We start from the raw sequence: 20,473 nt of genomic DNA, 5'->3' as shown, positions 1-20,473 counted from the left end.
CCTTCAAGACCCAGCTAAAATCCGACCTCTTCCAGGAAGTCTTTCCCAATCCTTTTAAATCCTAGTGCCATACATATCTTTCTGTTAAGTATTTCCTATTTTTCCTACTTGTAGAGCTTTTTTCTCCCATTGGATAATGAGATCTTCAGAGACTGTCTTTTGCCCTTTTTATATCATCATTGCTTAGCACAGTGCCTGTCACATAGTAGACCAAACGAATATTTGCATGCCACTTTTATTAATGTGCCAGATTCTTCAGCTTTGAAGTGAGGTCACTAATGCAAACTCCTTGGAAGAGGAATGTGGCAGGGATGAATGAGGCAATGTTTGAGAGGCATTTTGGATAGTAATTCAAAGTCAAAGTAGCAAACCTGGTCAATCTTAGCATAACATTCTGTGAGAAGGGAATCTGTATTTTGATTTGATCAATAAGGGATTTAGACTTCTCTCCCATTTGTTTTGAATTTGGGCCAATCAGGAACCAAGGAATTGATCCCACAGGCACTGCCCCTCTGGGTGGTGCTAGGCTAATTGAGGAATTGTGATTGGTTCGTGGGGAGTGATGTAAGAGAACTAGTGGGTATAGTAAAGATGAGACCCAGCAGGAAGCTGGGAGGGTTATTTTCAGAAGCTGAGATTTGGAGACAGACACTGAGTTGTTAGGCTCTGGATTATTAGGCTAGGAAATTCTTCACTTCCTTTCTATATTTCTCTCTTATTTTTTTCTCTTGTGACTTAAGGGTTAATTACAATTTTTGGCAACCACCCATTCTAACCATTACCATTTTGGCAACCATGAAGGGACGAGTACTCTCATTTTTTTCTCTCCCAAAGTTATTCTTGAGTAGGCTTGTTAGTAGCTAAATTCTAGAGTTAGAAGTTCTTACTCCTCTTTAAATTGGTAGAGTAGTTTGGGATACACAGGAGGGCAGATTAGTCTCACAGCTACAGCTATTGGTCTAGTGCTGTAGAGCAGTTTGGAAATTTGGAAGCACCTTTCTTTTCTATGGATAAGCTGCACTGCTATTGCCTCCCCACTACTGCTAATTCCCTGAGAGTTCTGCACAGGTGGGTGAGATAATATATTTTCCCTTTAACAGAGAACAGCTTGTATTATTATTAATACTATTAATTGATGCTATTTGCTACTGCCTGGTAAGTCAGGTGGTTTTTAAAAGCAATAATCAGCTCCCTCAGGGCTTCACCTGGTGGGGACACTTTTACTTCCCTGACTCCCTGCCTTGGGGAAGGATATCCATCCCCTACATGCATCTAGCATTGACTTAAGTGTGGAGGTGGAGCATTTAGGGAGAGCTGCAGTAGAGATAAATAAAATGTCTTAGTTAACCCTCCCTTAAGCTTTCAGAGCCTACTACCTGTGTTTTACACCCAAAACCTGTGACCCTCTTAGCTAAACTTGGGCTATACTCTAAAGGTATCTACCTAAATAGGTGACTGAATAAATAGGTATGGTGCTGAAAATCATGGCCCACACTGTGAAAGAGCAGTTTCCTACCTATCTCAAACAGCTCCCGTTTTCAGAGAGCATTACCGAGCTCACACAGCTCACAATTCTAGATTATCTTTGTTTATTACCATTTCTGGGTATGATTGTACTGATAGGATACCTTCAGATATACCATATAGTTTGCCCATTTCTCCCTACAAATAAAACAAAACAAAACAAAACAAAAAAAAAAGAAAGATAGCTTGATTGATCTCAAGGCTTGGATAAAATACCTTGAAAAATACATCTCTCATCCTGTTCAAACCATCTCTTGTTCTACTGAGACCATCTCTCAATCTATCCAAATTATTTCTCAGTCTATCCAAACTACCTCTCACTTTACCCGAACAACCTCTCCCCCTTCCTGACCCAACTCTCCCTTGCCTCTACTCCTCCTTGTCCCTTTACCTACTCCATTGCAACCCAAACAAAAATCGAAGATAATTCAATTAAAGACCTACTTAAATTAAGCAAGGGAATTTAGTGAATATTAAACAACATATACCTTTTACTCTACAAAATATTAAGAGATTCAAGGCAAATACTTCTTCCTTTGAAGATGATCCCATTGTGGTTATAAAAAAGCTTGAAAATATTTACCTCATTTATGATCCCATATGGATTGACATGGAAATTTGCTTCAAGCCTATCTTACAGAAAGAGAAAGAAATAAAATTATTTCTCTTGCTAATGAGGCCCAAGGAAGGGGAGCAATTCATTGACCTCTGGAAGACCTGAGATGGGACCTGAATGTGGAGGAAGAATTTTTATAATCATGTCAGGCTAGGGAGGCATTACTAAAAGCAATGAGAGCTTGCTCTGCTAGGCCTGGTACATGGAAAAAATTTGAAAATATTGAGCAAAAACATGATGAAAGCCCCTCCCAGTTTATGGATAGGCTTATTGAGCTGGGAGATAGAGATATAGACCTGGATCTTTCCAGAGAAAGGGATGTCAGAAAAATAAGAAGACAGTTTGTGGAAAAATTGTTGTAAGGTAGTTCAGACTATTTTAAGACTAACTGCCCAAACTATGGATCTCAAAGAATTAAGAAGAGTAGCAGTATATGTCTTCGATGGCCATGAAAAAAGAAGATGAAGATAATAGTGACTTAGTGTAAGCATTAAGAAAGGAAATAAAAATTTTAACTGAAAAAATTGAAAAAGAAACTGCTTATCAAGAAGCGGCTATAGCCCCTTTTCAGGAATTCACAAATCAACCTCTAATGTGTTACATTTGTGGGAAAAGGGGTCACATAATGATGAACTGTAGGAAGTAGAATCAAGTATTTAGAACTATAAGCTTTAGAAATAATAATAATAGAAATTCATAAAGAAATAATAATTCAAATAAGGCAAATCAAGACTCACACCAAAACACCCAAAATAAGATTTGCCCACACTATACTCAGGATGGGGATCCCCCTCAATGTGGGGGACCCCATAGACTTAATCAAAGGAATATGGATAAATGATGGTACTTGGGAGGGGAAGGAACCTCAAAGATTCTGGAGGCGAATTTTAAACCTTATCAGATTATATTGCCTTATTAATGTTAACTGTTTCAGTTTGTTCCCCTCCCTATTACTGAAGAAGTCTTATATAAGTTACAACCTGCAATAGTGACCTTTGAAAAATTTAATGAGCCAAAAATCTTAATTGATCTTAACGGGTTTTCAGAAGTAATTTCCAGACATCTAGGAGACCTACTACCTCTGACTGATTATTCGCCTATCTTTGACTTGAGTAGTAGTAAATATATGGGTGACAAAGTGAAGTGCAGTAGCACTATTGTATTCCCCACTTCTACATTTATTGTATTCCTCACTTCCATATTTGCAATGGATGAGATATATAAATACATGCCTTTTATGACTGTTACAATCTCATCCCAGAGGTGGGAGGATATCCCTTGGACCTTGGTGACCCCTAGATAACTCCTGGAGGAGGGAGGATTTTTCATCAGGTTTGGTGACCCTTGGATGGTTTTATATTTGTAACTCTTCAGCTTACTCTAACCTTCCACCGGGATAGTAATCTAGGTTCTTGGGGACATTCTAGACCCAAAAGGTCTTGATCAGCAGTACAAGCAGGACCTATAGATTTTTTACTCCATGACTTTCACCCAGGAGAAAAGGTTTACATGAAGAACTTCCAGTGCACTGGAGGAACTCAGCCTGCCTGTGAAGGTCCATTTCAAGTATGATTAACCATTCCAACAGCTATTAAAATAGGAGAAATGGACTCTTTGATTCATTGCTCACATGTATCTTCTATTGACACTGTATTCTGTTATTGATTATCGTTACTTGTACCCTCCTCTTATGATTGGATTAGAGATAATGCCATTATAGAAGTCCATAGACAAGTTGGACACTGTTTTGACTGATGCAGTGAATTCCTGAATATTTTTATTATTGTTGTTTTTTTGTTTGCATGGAATCGGTATTGGTGTTTTTTATTTTAAAGGATAAGTTTATAATGTTCATTAGCCCTAATATCAATGCACACCCAAAAAGCTTTAGACTACAGAAACCTGCCATTGATTTTAAAATTTTATGGGACTTTTATTAATAACTGTGTCTGATTCCAAAAGAAGGGATCACAAAAGAGCCACTGTACAGGGCCCAGAAGCACAAGGTAAAGGAACCCACCAATCCATGTGAGATTGATGAAAATCTGCGTCAAGAAAGAGGATTTGTTTGGGTTCAAGAAAGCAGCTTTTTGACAACATTGGGCACTGGACTCACCTATGCCACATTCGAACAAGTACCTTAGTTTGGCTGCCATTTTGGCTCCTTTATCACTAAGATCAAAGGTAAAAGCAGACCAAGGAATCCTATTTACCTTTTATATCAGAATCTAGACCCTTTTTTCTCTTTTATAATATGGTAATTTTCTGTAGTCCTGGTTGTCATTGGGTATATGCAGTGTTGCTGTATTTGTCCTATAGGTTTGTTGGACCTAAACAATTAAATTGGATCTTCTTAGGGATCCAAGGACTTGTTGCTTGTTTGTTTATTCTTTTTTTGCTTTTATTTTATTATTTTTATGGGGTAATTCTGGCAGTGGTCAGCACCCTCCTCAGGGGTATGATGGTTGTTCTAAAATCCAGAGTTTGAAATCTTTTGGAAGAATTTTAGGAGTGGAGACTTGCCAGTGTCTTGAATTGGGAAGGCGAATCTTTGGAAGAGGGTGCCATGGAGATGCCTGCAGAAACACACACTGCATCAAGAGATCCAGAATGAATGGAACTGAAGTGGATTGAACACATTTATTCTGAATGTAAACTCTGATGCCAAAGGCGACTGCCCCCTAATTGGCTTTTAGTCAATGCGCCCGCCAATTATTGTTTTTGTTTTTTTTTTCTTTTTTATTTCTCTCTTGTTCCCAGGTTGCTGTAATTTCCCCCTTATAAGGGCAATGTTTTTATACACCTTTAGTAGGAGAATCCTTAGAGATATACATTGATTATTTGGAATGATTCATTGGGGAGATTAGGCATGTTAATTTCCCAAGACCCTCAATTGAAGAGATTTCAACATGCTCGTCTCCCAATAGAATTACAGAGGGGATTATGAGAAGGGAATTTGTATTTTGATTTGATCAATTAGACTTTCTTTCCATTTGTTTTGAATTTGGGTCAGTTAGCAACCAGGGAATTGATCCCACAGGCACTTTCCCCCTGGGTGGTGCCAGGCTAATTGAAGAATTGTGATTGGTTCTTGGGGAATGATGTAAGGGAACTAGTGGGTATAGTAAGGATTTATAAGATGAGATCCAGCAGGAAGCTAAGGGGGGTTATTTTCTGAGGCTGAGATTTGAAGACAAGACACTGAGTTGTTAAACTCCGGATTATTAGGCTAGGAAATTCTTCACCTTTCTTTCTATATTTCTCTCTTATTTTTTCTCTTACTCATAAATCTAGCTACTAACAATCTTGTAATTTAAGGGTTAATTACAATTTTTGGTGATCACCCATTCTAACCATTATAATTCTTAGTGTTCAGAGAAACTCAAGTAGGAATGAATTGAACTCATGAATCTCATTTGAAATGGAAGTGAAACTCTTATAATTAACCACTGTGAAAATGTCTCACTCTCATTTTTATTTTGTGGTTTCTTCAGTTCTGGACTTCAGCGATCCCTTCAGTACTGAAGTGAAGCCAAGGATTCTGCTTATGGGACTGAGGAGAAGTGGCAAGTCATCCATTCAGAAAGTTGTCTTTCATAAAATGTCACCCAACGAAACCCTGTTCTTGGAGAGCACGAATAAGATATGTCGAGAAGATGTCTCCAACAGTTCCTTTGTTAACTTTCAGATTTGGGATTTTCCAGGTCAAATTGACTTTTTTGACCCTACATTTGACTATGAGATGATCTTCAGGGGCACAGGAGCACTGATATTTGTTATCGATTCCCAGGTAAAGTTAAAGATCTATGGTCAGTACACAGAGCCATAACTAGGATATGGTACCTGGGGCTTTGCTTACCCAAAATTAGAGGGTATCAAAAGCATTTTTCAGTTTCATAAACATTGTAGAAACAGCAGGGCTTAGTGCCTGGTTATTAATTATATAAAATTAAAAAAAATAAGAAATAGGGTATAAGATGTTCCACTTCCTCTCCTCAACTACTGCATCCCAGAGAAGTTATTCCCCAGGCAGGCTCCATCTTGATTTTCACCTTATCTCATCATTGTGCTCCCTAATAATATTTTCCTTGTCTGTTTTATTTGAGGTTGTGTTTTAAAATCACAAGTCCTTGGTCTGTCATAGTGACATATCAGCCTATGAGCAGACTACACTAGCCAGCTTATAGGTGCGGTGTTTAATTTTAATTTGGTGCCTTGAAACCCAGAATGCATTTTCCAATTGAATAATATAACAAAAAGTAGATAGGTTCTTAGCCCCACAAAAGCCCACTCTGTTAAAATGGATTGAAATATAGTTGCTGAACAAGGTGATCTTTCATCATGCCCTTAGTTGCTGGTGCTTCTTGCTTATTTCTAGACAGAATTACTTTGCACCCTCTGCAATAAAGGCTGATTATTCACATGTAGCAAGGATTCCTAACTTTTTGGGGCTTCCCCTATACCCAGGGTGTGTTGATAAATGTTTAACAACCAGTCCTCCACAAAGAAAATGTTCACAAGACACTTTTACATTTAATCTTTGTTATTAACCTCTTTTCCATCACTTTCTTGAGTCTAGAAATTTAATTTAAAAATAATAAGTCAAGCCTTGATTTGTAGCATTTGCTGATTTCCAAGGTGTAAATGCCCACACTGAAAATTTTACAGCCTGACTCTCCCAAGCCAGAACAAGCTGGTTCCAGTATACCTGTGACCATGCCCCTTGGCTTTCAGCAAAACTGACTACATCCACAATTGAATATATAATAAATCCTAGAGTTTACCATGAATAGGCACATAAAGAGATGAATTAATTTTTGGAAGGGAAAATTTCCCCCTTGACAAACTTTTCATATTCCCTTGAGATCTGTATATGCCCTAGATATGAACCTCTGGCATAAAGGGAATGTTTAAAAGTATGTTAATATGGGGCAGCTAAGTGGCACAGTGGATAGAGTACCAGGCATGGAGTCAGGAGGACCTAGGCTCAAATGTGAACTCAAATATTTCTGTGTGACCCTCATTTACCTAGTCCTTGCCCTTCAAAACAGAATCTCAAGAGTTTTTTTTTAAATATATGAATTAAGAGTTGTAAGGAAGACAAAGGGAGCAGTTATCTGTTTACTAGCCTACAGTATTTTTAAAAACCATTTCATCCTCTCCCTAAAAATCAGGTAAATAAACTGACTCAGAATTTCTTTACAGGTCACCAGGTTTCATAAATTATGTTGAACAATTGGGTGAATGGCTTTTTTGTAGAACCAAGTATAAATTGAGGATGGAGAGCAGAATGGAATAAAGAAGTGGGGCAATGGACAGAAAGTGGATAGCCATTTCACCTGGGTTCATCTCTTTTTTGTCTTGTTTTCTTTTGTTTTTCTGGTAATTGGACTAGATATCTGAGGGCTAGATTAAGTTTTTCCACAATGGAAGATAAAAACAAAGTTAACTCAAGTGATTCAAAAGTGAAACTTTTTTAGCATTAACAAGAAAGTGTTATCCAAAATCATTTAAACTAGTTATTGTAATTACTGCACAATTTCTAAAGGATGAAGAATCCTCCCTCTGAAGGTGGCAAAGATGGTCATAGCTAAACCTGCTTACCAGGTCAAGGCTAATAATAAAAACTAACATTTATATAGCGTATGTACAGCCTAGGTGTAGTGCCTTCCCACCTTTCTTTATTGTTCCTTCTAGGTACTTAATGTCTTCATTGTTGCCCAGGTAGCTCCTCTGTAGAACTCCATAGTAGGCTTATGCTTCCAAATTTTCTTTCCTCTTCCCACTCTCAATGAAAAGTTACTTCTCCTGTCCCATTTCTTTAGGACCCAAACTTTAATTTTAAATATTTTTATTATGCATTTTTATACAACAGATACTAATTAACAAGTACTCAACTATTACCCCCACTAAAGTATATTTCCCAAAACATATCATCCCCCTCAACACACACACATACATACACACACACAGAGTAAATTCCAGAAACACGTCACTAAGTTTTCTCTTTTCAGATAGTGAGGATATGTGTGTTTGGATTCCATTTTCGAGTAAACTAGGATGTTTGTTAATGGCTAACAGTTGGGCTTAATGTGTTGAACTTTAGAGGTTATCTAGTTCTGTTTAAACAAAGAACTCTTGAATTCCTTAACTAAGAATCACTAAGGGTTTCAGTTACCTTAGCAAACTATTTGGGCAACTTAATTCCATCCCTAGAAAGTCTTGCTCTTGTGCTCATCATGGTGTGACAAGGAACCCTGGGATTTTGAAAACTATACCAGGAAGATATAATGCATATTCTGGGAGGTTCTTTCAAGCATGGTATTATGGCTAAAGTGCTATGGCTAAAAAAATCATCCTCAAGTGGCTGGTATGCTGTTGGTGAACCCCTTCCCACTCTAGAGCTGAACTCCAGGGGGGAAAAAGTCATCTCTTGTAGCAACAGATAAACCAAAGAAAAACACAAAACGGTCCCTTGCTAATCCCATTCTTCTGTAGAGACAGTGAAAGAATGGTAGCAAAAAATGTAGGAGGAAGGGCTAAGTGTCAGTTTTAGAACCATCTATAAATGTTAATTCAGCTATTGATAAATTAAACATGAACTCCGTATCTAACAGATAAACTAGAAGCACTGAATTGAATTAATCTTGAAATTCTCCCTATAAATAAAACCAGAAGACAAAAAGAAGTTGCTATTAAAGGACAGATGGCTTACAGGTTCTTCTTGGAGAGGCAATGTGTGGAGTTCTTTCATTAGGTACTCAAAAGCCAAAAAAAAATTTCATGGGACATTTGGACATCTGTACTGCAGTGTTCATGACAAGTATTTGCAAAAAGACCCCTTCAAAAATAATTGCCATTTATGCCCAAACATCTGTCACAGAAGATCAAGAGATAAAGAAATTCTGTGGGAAAACTAGATAAGATTCTCCAAATTAGATAAACATAGACTTTAATCCAAGGTATCTTCAATGAAAACATGAGCATAGGAGAGGCTGGTGAAAACTATCTTGGAAAATATGTCTTGGGTGTAAGAAATGAGAAAATAAAGTTTGAAGATTACACAGAAACATCATATTAATATATAATTACAAATATTTTAAGAAAAATAGTTGATAGATACTGCATATGGCAAGAATGAAATAATAAATTAAAGTATATATATATATATTTTTTATTTTAAACCCTTAACTTCTATGTATTGACTTATTGGTGGAAGAGTGGTAAGGGTGGGCAATGGGGGTCTAGTGACTTGCCCAGGGTCACACAGCTGGGAAGTGGCTGAGGCTGGGTTTGAACCTAGGACCTCCTGTCTCTAGGCCTGACTCTCAATCCACTGAGCTACCCAGCTGCCCCCAAATTAAAGTATATTTTAACAAATGAAATAATTTCTAACTGAGGTAGGAATCATTCCCAAATAAACTGTTTGTGTTTGGTCAGACCAGTTGAGAAAACATTTGCTAAGTACTCTAAATGTTCTAGTCACTGTGGCCACCAACTAACTTGTTAGTGCACAGACCAATACTGATAAAAATTGAGAAGAAAGACTAAAAATGAGAAAAAAGATATGACTTGCAATTAAAATAAGTCCTATTTTACCTATTTAAGAATCTGTTGATGCCAAAAATGAGAAGTATAGGAAGAAACAGACATTAATACAATTTTAATCATTTCCTGAAGAAGTTTAGCTGGTTCAAATTCTTTGCCAAGATGAAGAGCCCAGAAGAGCCTAGTCTGCACCTCAAAAGAAAGATATGGCAACCCCAGACATCTTCAGTTTAGAATATAAAGTAATTTGTTGAATTTAAAGACAAGTCCTGGAAAATGAAAAGCACCCTTTGTAAAAGTGAAAAGCAATAGAGGGATAAACGAATTTAAAGTAATTTGATGAGACATCAAAATAAGAAAAGTAATTCCCACAGGCATTTAAAGGTAAAACTAGAAGAAAGATGACAAAATATGAGAAAGATCTGTAAACATTTTTGTAATACATTTTTCTCCCATCTATGACAATGGAACCATTGTATTTGGACTCCAACATCACAATCTTGGATGAATTATTGGAGAAAGTAGAACTGTTACAAAGATGAGAAAAGTAGTGAGTCTGAACTGGAAGGGTCAAAGTTTTGAGGTCATTGGGGTATTGATTCTCAAAATCTGTAAAGAATGGAGGATACCAAAAGTATGGGGGAAAATATCTTGGACTTTACTTTTTACTGAAATGCAATAAAGGGAATATTGGTAACTTCTATATTATGGACTCCATATGTCTACTTAAGAGTATTATGCTGAAAATGATATATGTAAGTATTGAAGACATACTTGGTAAAGTTATGGCATGCTTTCACAAGGGTTATTACACAGTAGGCTACATCTCTACAATCAGAATTGATCCAAAGGATCAGATTGTACAAGATGCCACTGTGCCTATGCTGACTACAAAAAAATGTAAGACTTTTCCACTATGGTGTCTCCCATATTCATGGCATGATCATACAAGATCTCTTAACATATGTAACAATGTGTATCTGTTCTGTGACTGTTAATATTAAGAAAAGTTATATGAGGTTTCTATATGGTCACCAAAGATATTTGACACTGTTATGGAGGATGCTCAGAACTAAGTCCAAATCAAAGAGGGATTCACTATAAGCCTCTTAGATGTTCTTCTTTGCTGGTGACATTTTGTTGATTCAGTCAAGAGCCAAACATTGCAGGATTATTAAATGAAATCCATAATGAATCAAAAGATTTCAGCTTAACTCTACACCAGAAAGTATCAAGTGGATGGAGAATATTTAGTGTTCAGATTGTGATGTGCAGTTGGATGGATATACCAGAGATTTAGTCCATTAGTAGAAATAAACATGTTAGATAGGCACTTCAGATGGACAGTGGGCTGGACCCAGAACTTTATAGGAGGAGGTGAGGAGCAAGCTGCATTGTCTTTGGGAAATTGCTTTTAAAGAAAATCTCCAAGCTTCTCCCTATAGCCAAGTGATTTTTAAAACATCAGTGATTCTTTCAAGGATGACTGTGAATCAAGGGATGCTACCATATCTCAAAAGGATAGAATTTGAGAGTTACCTAAAGGACTACCAAGAAAAGTATCTTGTATATAAGGAAGCATTACAAAAAAAGAATTATACAAAAAAAGCTATAAAGACTTTCATCAGAGAAATGCATAACTGTTAAAGGCAGTCAAACCTAAAGACTCCATTGGTTTCCAGGCATTATCAAGAAAAATCAAGGAAGCCCCTCTCCCCCCAGTGGGTGAGCCCCTTCTAAAGGATTTTGAGAGAATATAGGCAAGAATCAGACAGAATGCGCAGACCTGAGTGGTCTGTGATCTGTATTATTGAAGGGAGTGCCTGCAATGATAAGATCACGGATCCCCTGGATTGTAATTTCACTATGTATGTGGCTGTTTCATCCTGTGAGGTCAGTACCACTCTTGGGTTTTGAAGGGGAGAAAATATTTGATGACCATTCCCAAGGTTTGGCCATAAAGCAGCTGAAGAGTTGCTCTGTCTCTTCAGAGTCAAAGCAAGGGTTCTGAAATGAAGCAGGGTATAAGGTAAGTGGAAAGTTGAAGTCATGGAGCTTTTGGTTCCATTCTTAACCTCCACTAGTGCCATCTTTTTGCACTGGAGTAGTCAGAACTCTTTCCAAACACTGATTTCCCATAGCCCTTGAGTGGGGAAGTAGAGTGAGCCTTTTATTCTCTTTCTCTTCTCTGTGGTTTAAAATATCCCTCTGTCTAGTCTCTATGGTGGAAGTAATAATAGTAAGGCCCTATATTTATAAAGTGTTTCAAAGTGTGTTCACAAGGACCTAGTAACCCTTCTAGATGACAGGGACTGCCTGGTTATCCCAGTTTAACAGGTGAGGAAATGGAGGCTAAACAAGATTAAATGACTTTCCCAGTGTCAGCTAAAAAGCATAAATAAAAGTGGGATTCTAGCCCATGAGAGCATGACTCTTATCTGCAAAGTCAGGCTGCTTCTCAAAAGAAAGATTTGCCCCAGTTCATTTAAGTATTTGATCTTAGCTTCAAGAAAGTAAGAACCACCCAGAAGTCTGATTTAATATAGTACTCAATAATGACTAGCTTTAGTATTTACAAAGAACATCACTCACAACATTGTGAGAGAGGCAAGGTAGTTATCCCATTTTATAGATGAAGAAAATGAGGCCCAGAGAAATTAGGTGATTTGCCAATGGTTGTAAATCTAGTCAGTGGCAAACCCAGGATTTGAATCTAAGTTTAATTCCATATAGAGTGCTTTTTTCATTATACCATATTGCCTCTATGAATTTTAAATTTCTTTGATTCAGCAGCTGGACAGCAATGTAAAATACCATGGTTATTGAGGTGAACATTTTCAGTTGTTTCCTAGAATGGCAAAAATATATGTTCCTATTATCTAGACATAATTAATACCTTATTTATGAATTTTCCTTCCCCAAACAAATCGTAAGCCCCTCAGGGTTAGGAAGTGAGATCATAATTCAGGCAGGACCATTCCAAATGAGTGAAAAGCTGCCATTTTAAAGAACCACAGAGGAGATTCTATAATGTTTCACAGCAGACAGTCAAGAGAATGTTCTTGACTCCTAAGGGCTGGTTATAAAGAAAGAACCATCTTATGTGATATCCTATTGAGTGAATAAAACCTTTTCCCTGGCCTATGGTCAGAAGAAATGGAGATTCTAGATAAGAATTCTCTTCTGCCCCTGCTCCTCTGACCTGTCATAGATCTGGACCAGACATTTAACTCCTGATGAATCTCATTTGCTACTTTGGGGAATAATAGAGAAGCAGAGGGGTCAGAGAGTAATTAGATCTAAACTGGCTTTGAAGATCATGACATCATTTATATTAGAGGTAATAATAATAATAGCTAACATTTACATTTTGCATTCATGTTTGTTAAGCCCTCTTTTTGTTTTTTCATTTGACCCTTGCAACCACCCTTTGAAGTTTTTTTTTTTTATTTTTTTAGTGTTTTTTTGTTTTTTTGTTTTTTTTTTTATGGATGAGAAAACTAAAGGGAGGGAGGTTAAATGTTTTGCTCAGGGCCATTCAGCTAACTGAAGTAGGATTCAAACTCGGGTTTTTCTGATTTTCTATTTAGTATTTTTATTAATTATGCTACCTGATTGCATGCAATTAACCCATACCATGTCTTTTTTTTAAACCTTATCTTCTGTCTTAGAATCAATACTGTGTATTGGTTCCAAAGCAGAAGGGTGGTAAGAGCTAGGCAATGGGGATAAAGTGACTTGCCCAGGAAGTCCTAACGCAGTTAGGAAGTATCTCAGGTCAGATATGTACCCAGGTCCTCTAGTCTCTACACGTGGATCTCAATCCACTGAACCACCCAGCCTCCCCCACTAAAACAGGTGATCTGTTCAGAGCATAGAAAGGCATCCATGAAGTCTAGGAATATAGATGCTGTCAATATCTTATCTTCCTTGCCACCCCAGTGTTCCTAGCGAGTCTTTCTGGAATAACTCTGGCCCTTGGGTGCGTTCTTTTGTCTCTTAAATATCAGGTGTGCTAAAAACAGAATTTTAGGGCCCAATAATAATGGGTGTCATAGACTCCAGTGTATGTGGAAGGAAGGAAGGGGCTGGAGAGGTCACCATAATTTGTGATATGATACATCTGCTGCCCTAGTTGTCAGATTAGGCAAAGATGGCAGCCCTTTTTGTGAGTAAGCAGTTTACCTTTGGAAATAGTTTACTCCTCTTCATTTCCAGATGTTGGGTCTCCCTTGATTCCATCTCCTGTCCATCTATCGAATGAGAACTAGATGGTCACCAAAGTACTTTCAAACCCATTTTTGCTGTCTTTCTTGGCCAAGTCATAGGTAGGTTGCAGTGGAGACAAGAGCTCTGGTCCACATTTTTGTATTGTGGTGTTTTCCTTCTGATAGATGGCTGATTTAGTTCTACCACATCCCTACCTCCCCCTGCATGTGAAGAGAGTTCCCACACTGGGAGTTCTCTATCCTGATGAAACCACAGATCATTTGAGTATACCTGCATGAAAGCAGGGATGCTTTGACATTCAAATTGAATGCTATTTCTGCTACCAGCCTATTTGGGGATGTTTGTGATAAGAGTATTTTGGTTTTATATTGCTCTAAATAAGGGGTTGGAAACCATGGTCCATGGGGCTAACTGACCACTGCCTGGTTTGGTACAGTCCATAAACTAAGAATGGCTTTCACATTTTAAAATAAAGTTTTATTGTATTTATTTAAACTTTATTTTAAAATGTGAAAACCATTCTCAATACAAAAATAGGCGGAAGATCATACAGAAACCAAAGATAAGCCAAATGACAAGCCCTGGTTTGCCAACCTCTGCCCTAAGTAATAGAATTATCGAGTTTTAGTGTTGGAAGAGATTCTAGCAGTTCTCTGGTCCAAACTGTAGCAGCAAAAGAATAAAGCCTGCCTACTAAGAGGTCATTCAGCCATTACTGGGGCAGTAAGATGTCACATTGGATGGAGCATTGGGCTTGAAGTCAGGAAGATACTAAACATTTATGCACCAAATGGGATAGTGTCTAGATTTCTAAAGGAAAAATTAAAGGAGCTCAAGGAGGAAATAGAAAGTAAGGCCATACTAGTGGGGGATCTTAACTTTCCCCTTTCATAACTGGAGTCAGGAAGACCTGAGTTTAAACCCGGGTAGTAGATGAAGCTTTTTTCTGTAAATGATTGTTGGTACCATTTTCTTTGTGATTCTATTAAAAATCAAGCTTTGCAACAAGAATAAAATTGGCCAAAAGTCCAACATTTCTATTATTTCAAACCACTGACACCTATTTTAATTTTTTTCTCGTGAATTATTCACAGTTGCAGGATTGATAGATCAGAAAAAATAACACTGCAGAAAAAACATCTTTTCAGAATTTCATGTTTTTTCCATGGTCTCCTAGATGATTCTGATGCCACTTCTGATGAGTGACTTCTACCTAGCTGAAGGACAAGTTATCCTTCATGCGTCCCACCTTAGGGCTGCTCCCTGTTTTCAATTATTAATTTATTGGTTGGCTTCCTAATGCCATTTTATGTGCTGATTTTATTCCATAATGTGAAATAGGTTTTGGCTCTGGCCATTTTAAAGATGGTGTTACTGACAAAAATTTAAAATCTTCTAAGGGAGCAGACAAAGCATATAGGTCTTGAGATAGGTCTGTTTAAAAACAAACAAACATTTATTAAGCATCTACTGCAAATAAGTCATGTTAGGTACTGAGGTTAAAAAAAAGGCAAAAGACAATCCCTGCCTTTGAGGAGCTTATAATCTAATGGTAGAGTGCCATATGTTTCAGAGCATTGACTGATATTTTTATGTTATGATGGTTTCTTTCTGGTGGATTGATTTAATTACTCTCTCTCTCTCTCTCTCTCTCTCTCTCTCTCTCTCTCTCTGTCTCTGTCTATCTCTCTTTCCCCCTCCTCCCTCCCTTCCCCCATCAAGATTCCACACAGGACTGTATGTTTGTAGTAAGAAGGGATTTTAGAGGCTATCTAATCTTATGTCCTCATTTTACAAATGAGGAAATTGACACCAAGAGTAGTAAAGTGATGTGTGCCAGGTCACACAGGCAGGATTTAAAACTAGATCTTTTGACTTCAAAAACAATGCCTTTTTCCCTTCTGTTGCCTTATTAGCTTTAAAAAATGAAAGTGAATTAAAATTAACTTGAGATGTTTTGTGAATTTTATAGTAGCACTACAAACACCTCAAGTGTTGAAAAAACAGTGCTGGAAATCATTAATCTAGTCTTTATCTAACATGCTTTTCCTCATGGTTCAACAAAACTCAAATCTGTTGTGTCTAAAGCATAATGCACGACCATTTTCTTAAGCTTTCACAAGAGCAGGGTAATAGAAGAAACTAGTTTTTTAGATTTTTTGTATCATTTTTTGATTTTTGTAGTGTAAGAGGTGAATACGTTATATTTGTACAGGTGAAAAGAAAAATGAACATTGTTTTATGTTTCAGAGCCCATACTGAAGTTAAATATCTCATTTAGGTATCATGGTATAGTTCCAGTTAGTTATTCACTCTCGATTTAATCAGGTTATACATATTCTTTAACTGTTTCCTTTGGATCTCATGTTTTTCTCTCAAAAATATTAAATCTCTATGAGGGGAGAAAAATAAGAATTTATATACATACACACACACACACATATATTTAAGTTAACTACTATAGACAAGTGGCTCTCCAAAGTTTTGATCACATTTCTTGTCCCTAATCCTCCCTATGGCCTATTTCTTTTCTCTCTCTTTAAAACCCCAAACAACTCACTTAATATTCTACAAAAAACTAAGAGTAAAAATACGAATGGGAAAAGCCCAGAAAAAGAAGGGTCATAGATCCAGAGCTTAAAGGGACCTTAGAGGTCATATAGTTTTACCCTATTAGTTTACAGATGAAGAAATAGGCTCAGAAAGATCAAACAAGTAGTGAGTGACAGAGCCAGGATTTGAAATTGGATCCCAAGACTCTGATATCAATACATTTGCCATGGAACTACACTGATGATATCCCTTTCTGTTCATATAACCACTAATTTTCAGTGGCCATCATCAAACAGCTGCACAAAAGCCTGCTGCTCTGGTCTCTGTAATCACTGGGGAGTTTCTAAGTCTCAGTTTGAGCCACCCTGGGTTAAAACATACACATTTTGCTTCCCTTTTGCTTTCTTGCCTTGGATAATAAAACCCATTTCTGATCAGAACCTCAGTGAATCCATTTTCCCCCAGAAAATAGCTTGGATTAGAAGAAGATACTCTAAACTGGTTTCTCAAAATTAATAGAATGTGTTAATAATATTATCAATAATAGTTACAACAGCTTGGTCCTTACTAGATTTAATTTACTTATTAAAACTAAATAAATCCTAATAGTAACAAATGTGGGCAGTAGGACTTGAAGAATACTTGGATTTCATGAGGTTTAAGTTGCTTAATTTCTTTAGTGACCTGTCAAAGTTATTTCCCTACCTGTTTAACTTTTGGGGATATTGGCTGCCCTTTAACAACCTTTAACCTTGTTGAAGCCTTCATAGGAATTCCTTTTATCTTCTTACTAGGACGATTATATGGAAGCCTTAGCCAGGCTGCACCTCACTGTGACTCGAGCCTACAAGGTCCATCCCGACATCAACTTTGAAGTGTTTATTCATAAAGTGGATGGCTTGTCAGATGATCATAAGATCGAAACCCAAAGAGATATTCATCAGAGGGCAAATGATGACCTTGCTGATGCTGGATTAGAGAAAATTCACCTGAGGTGAGAAAAAACAGAGGGACAACCTTAAAAGAAGAAAAGAAACAGGTTTGGGGTTCAAAACCACAGGCACTCCAATTGGTGCCATTTTTAGCTACTCAGTGAATAACTAGACATTTGTTAAGTACCTACTATATTCCAAGATCTTTCTTGAGTTCTCATTATATATGAGTTATACTAGGACAAGATTTTGGAAGGGTGGACAGTGTGCTTTTTATATCAGGGAATCCATAGGCAGAACAGATTGTTGATGGCTTAAATTAATAATTAAATGAATAAATGAATCTCGATGGTTAATTGATAATGAAGTATGCCCTTCCTGATAAATACATTAATAGATAAAAACCTTAATCCTTGGCGTTGAGTTCACAAAAGAGTTCAAATAGAAATGACTGCGAGAGAACCTGGCGTCTGCTGGGATATTCCATAATGCAGTGCCTGCATCATTCAATTAAAACCTTGGATAAGTTACTTAACATCCCCAGGCCTCAATTGCCTCATCTGTAAAATGAGGGGGTTGGATTAGATGGCCTCCAAAGTCCCTGCCAGCTCTAGAGCTATGATTCTATGGATGTAAACCTGAAAGTACTATATAAATGTTATGATTAATGTTGTTGTGATTACTGTCATCATCATCATTATTATCATTTATTTGGCAAATTGGTAACAGTAACATTAGAAAGTAGCATCATCTAATAATTCTTATTGCCAAGTCTGGGATGGAGGTGTCCCAATGTGAGAGTAGATTTTTAGGATGCTGGCTGGCATGGTCTTTGTGGCAATACATTTTACATGTTGCCCATTTTTAGCTACTTAATTAATGAGCAAATAGGTATTTATTAAGCACCTTCTGTGTACCAAGTTCTTGATTTCAGTATTTTACAAATATCATCTCACTTTATTTTCACTACTCAGTAGTCAAATATAAATACTCAGAGATTTTCCATTTATTTATTTATTCATGAAACCTTACTTTCCATCTTAAAATTAATACTGTGTATTGATTCCAAGACAGAAGAGCAGTAAGGGCTAGGGCAATTCAAGTTAAGTGACTTGCCCAGGGTCACACCGCTAGGACGTGTCTGAAGCCAGATTTGAGCCCAGGACCTCCCATCTTCAGATCTGGCTTTCTATCCACTGTGCTAACTAGCTGCCCCTTTTAATAATAATTTAGCATTCATAGCATTCTTTAAGGTTTGCAAAGCACTTTACATATATTATCTCATTTGATTGTCACAACCACCCTTTGGGTTAGATACTGTTGTTATCCCTGTTTTGCCCCTGAGGAAACTGATTCTGAGAGAGGTTAAGTAACTTGTCTAGGTCACCCAACAAGTAAATAAATGTCTAAGGCAGGATTTGAACCTTAAAAGTCAAGTCTGTTGCTCTATTCACAACATCACCCAGCTTTTATTGAGACACATTTTTACAAAAAAGAACCTTCAGGGTTTTTCCTTGAAAGCCAGAGTTTTCTGGAGGTCTCTTGATTTTAAGTAGGGAATGGGGTGGAGGGAAGAATTGTGCATCTCCTGAGGAGTAGATACAGCAAGGATCCAGGGGTATTTATTTTATGATACAAGCAGCATATTCCTCTTCAACAGGCAAAAAAGAAAACTATGATACAACATTGTTTCCTCTTTCAGCTTTTATCTGACAAGCATATATGATCATTCTATATTTGAAGCTTTTAGCAAAGTGGTACAGAAACTGATTCCACAGCTCCCAACCCTGGAGAATTTACTAAACATCTTTATCTCAGTAAGTAAAACACATGCTGGAGACATTTGCCAAGTTTAAGAATTGCTTCATGAGATTAACCCCAAAAAATACTGATTTAAACTGTTATGTTCTGCCTATATGGACTGAAAATATTTTCACATCTCTAATTAGTTATTCCATAATTTGATATTAAATTGACAAATTCTGAGTCCTCAACAATGGAGGGATTGGGAAATATATTTAGTTCATTGGAAAATTAATTAGCTTGTGTTTTGAATTGGTTCAATTAACATGTAGGTCTTTGAGGTTGACCTTGGTCAACAGTGAATTAGATTTTTGTCCCATTTTGGCCACTGATGAATGGGTTTTATGGTCGAAATTGAAGCCCCCATTAAAGTAGAATAGTTGAAGTCATCAGAAAGTCATTTATCATTGAACATATATTAAGTACCTACTGTGTGCAAGTTATTGGACTGCCGCAGTTTTAGGTATTACTATCCACCAGAGCAGCCATCTGGGTAGACAAGATGTCCATGTTGTTGATATCTCAAGAATCTGTGATTGTATAAAATATACACTTTTAAAAAATGAGCAGTACTGTACAAGGCAGCATATAATAATTGCTCACTGGATGGGAAGTATAGAAATGATTGTATGCTAGTCAGGGTTGTATTTATGCCCCACTTGAATCAAATGTTTTGTGTACCGTATTTTATTGGGGAAGCAGGAAGGGAATAAGCATCTAAATAGGGTATGATATTGCTAATTGCCAGTTTAATCATCATCCTCATCCTCATCATTATCGTCATCATCACTAGTATTTATATAGCACTTTAAGGTTTGCAAAGCACTTTACAAATAGAATATCATTTGACGTTCGCAGCAATCCTGGGAATTAGGTGCTAATATTATCCCCATCTTACAAATGATGAAACTAAGGTAAACAAATTTAATAACTTGTCCAGAATCATCCAGCTAGGAACTGTCTAAGGCAGGATTTGAATTCATCCAGTGCTCTTTCCACTATGCCACTTAGCTGACACAAGTCATTACTTTTTTCAAGGGTCGAGAAAACTTTTGTAAAGCTTTGTGACTCTATTATAAATATGTCTGCTTATTTATTCTGATGTGATTCCTTTATAAAGAAATCTGAAATTTCACTTCCACTGTGTCAGTAGCCAATAATTCGTCAAGAGATACACTTGCACACCTTTCATCTTTGTCTGTTCCTATTTTGTTAGGCATGTAATTATTTAACGCTATTGTTTGCCTGAAAACAAGGGTCACTTTAA

The 20,473-nt window shown here is 37.0% G+C and overlaps 1 protein-coding gene across 1 annotated transcript in view; it reads left to right on the top strand.

The window, feature by feature from the left end:
* Positions 1-20,473, top strand: part of RRAGD (Ras related GTP binding D) — a 63,524-nt gene that overhangs the window by 23,310 nt on the left and 19,741 nt on the right. Inside the window, exons 2-4 of the mRNA XM_044676420.1 lie at positions 5,635-5,930; positions 17,266-17,465; positions 19,106-19,220. Coding sequence (XP_044532355.1) covers positions 5,635-5,930; positions 17,266-17,465; positions 19,106-19,220 — 611 coding nt within the window. The remainder of the gene's footprint in view (positions 1-5,634; positions 5,931-17,265; positions 17,466-19,105; positions 19,221-20,473) is intronic.

This window comes from Gracilinanus agilis, chromosome 4 (genome assembly GCF_016433145.1).
Source record: "Gracilinanus agilis isolate LMUSP501 chromosome 4, AgileGrace, whole genome shotgun sequence".
NCBI lineage: Eukaryota > Metazoa > Chordata > Mammalia > Didelphimorphia > Didelphidae > Gracilinanus > Gracilinanus agilis.
The sequence above is the reverse complement of the archived record's forward strand: the minus strand, read 5'-3'. Positions and strand labels throughout refer to the sequence as shown.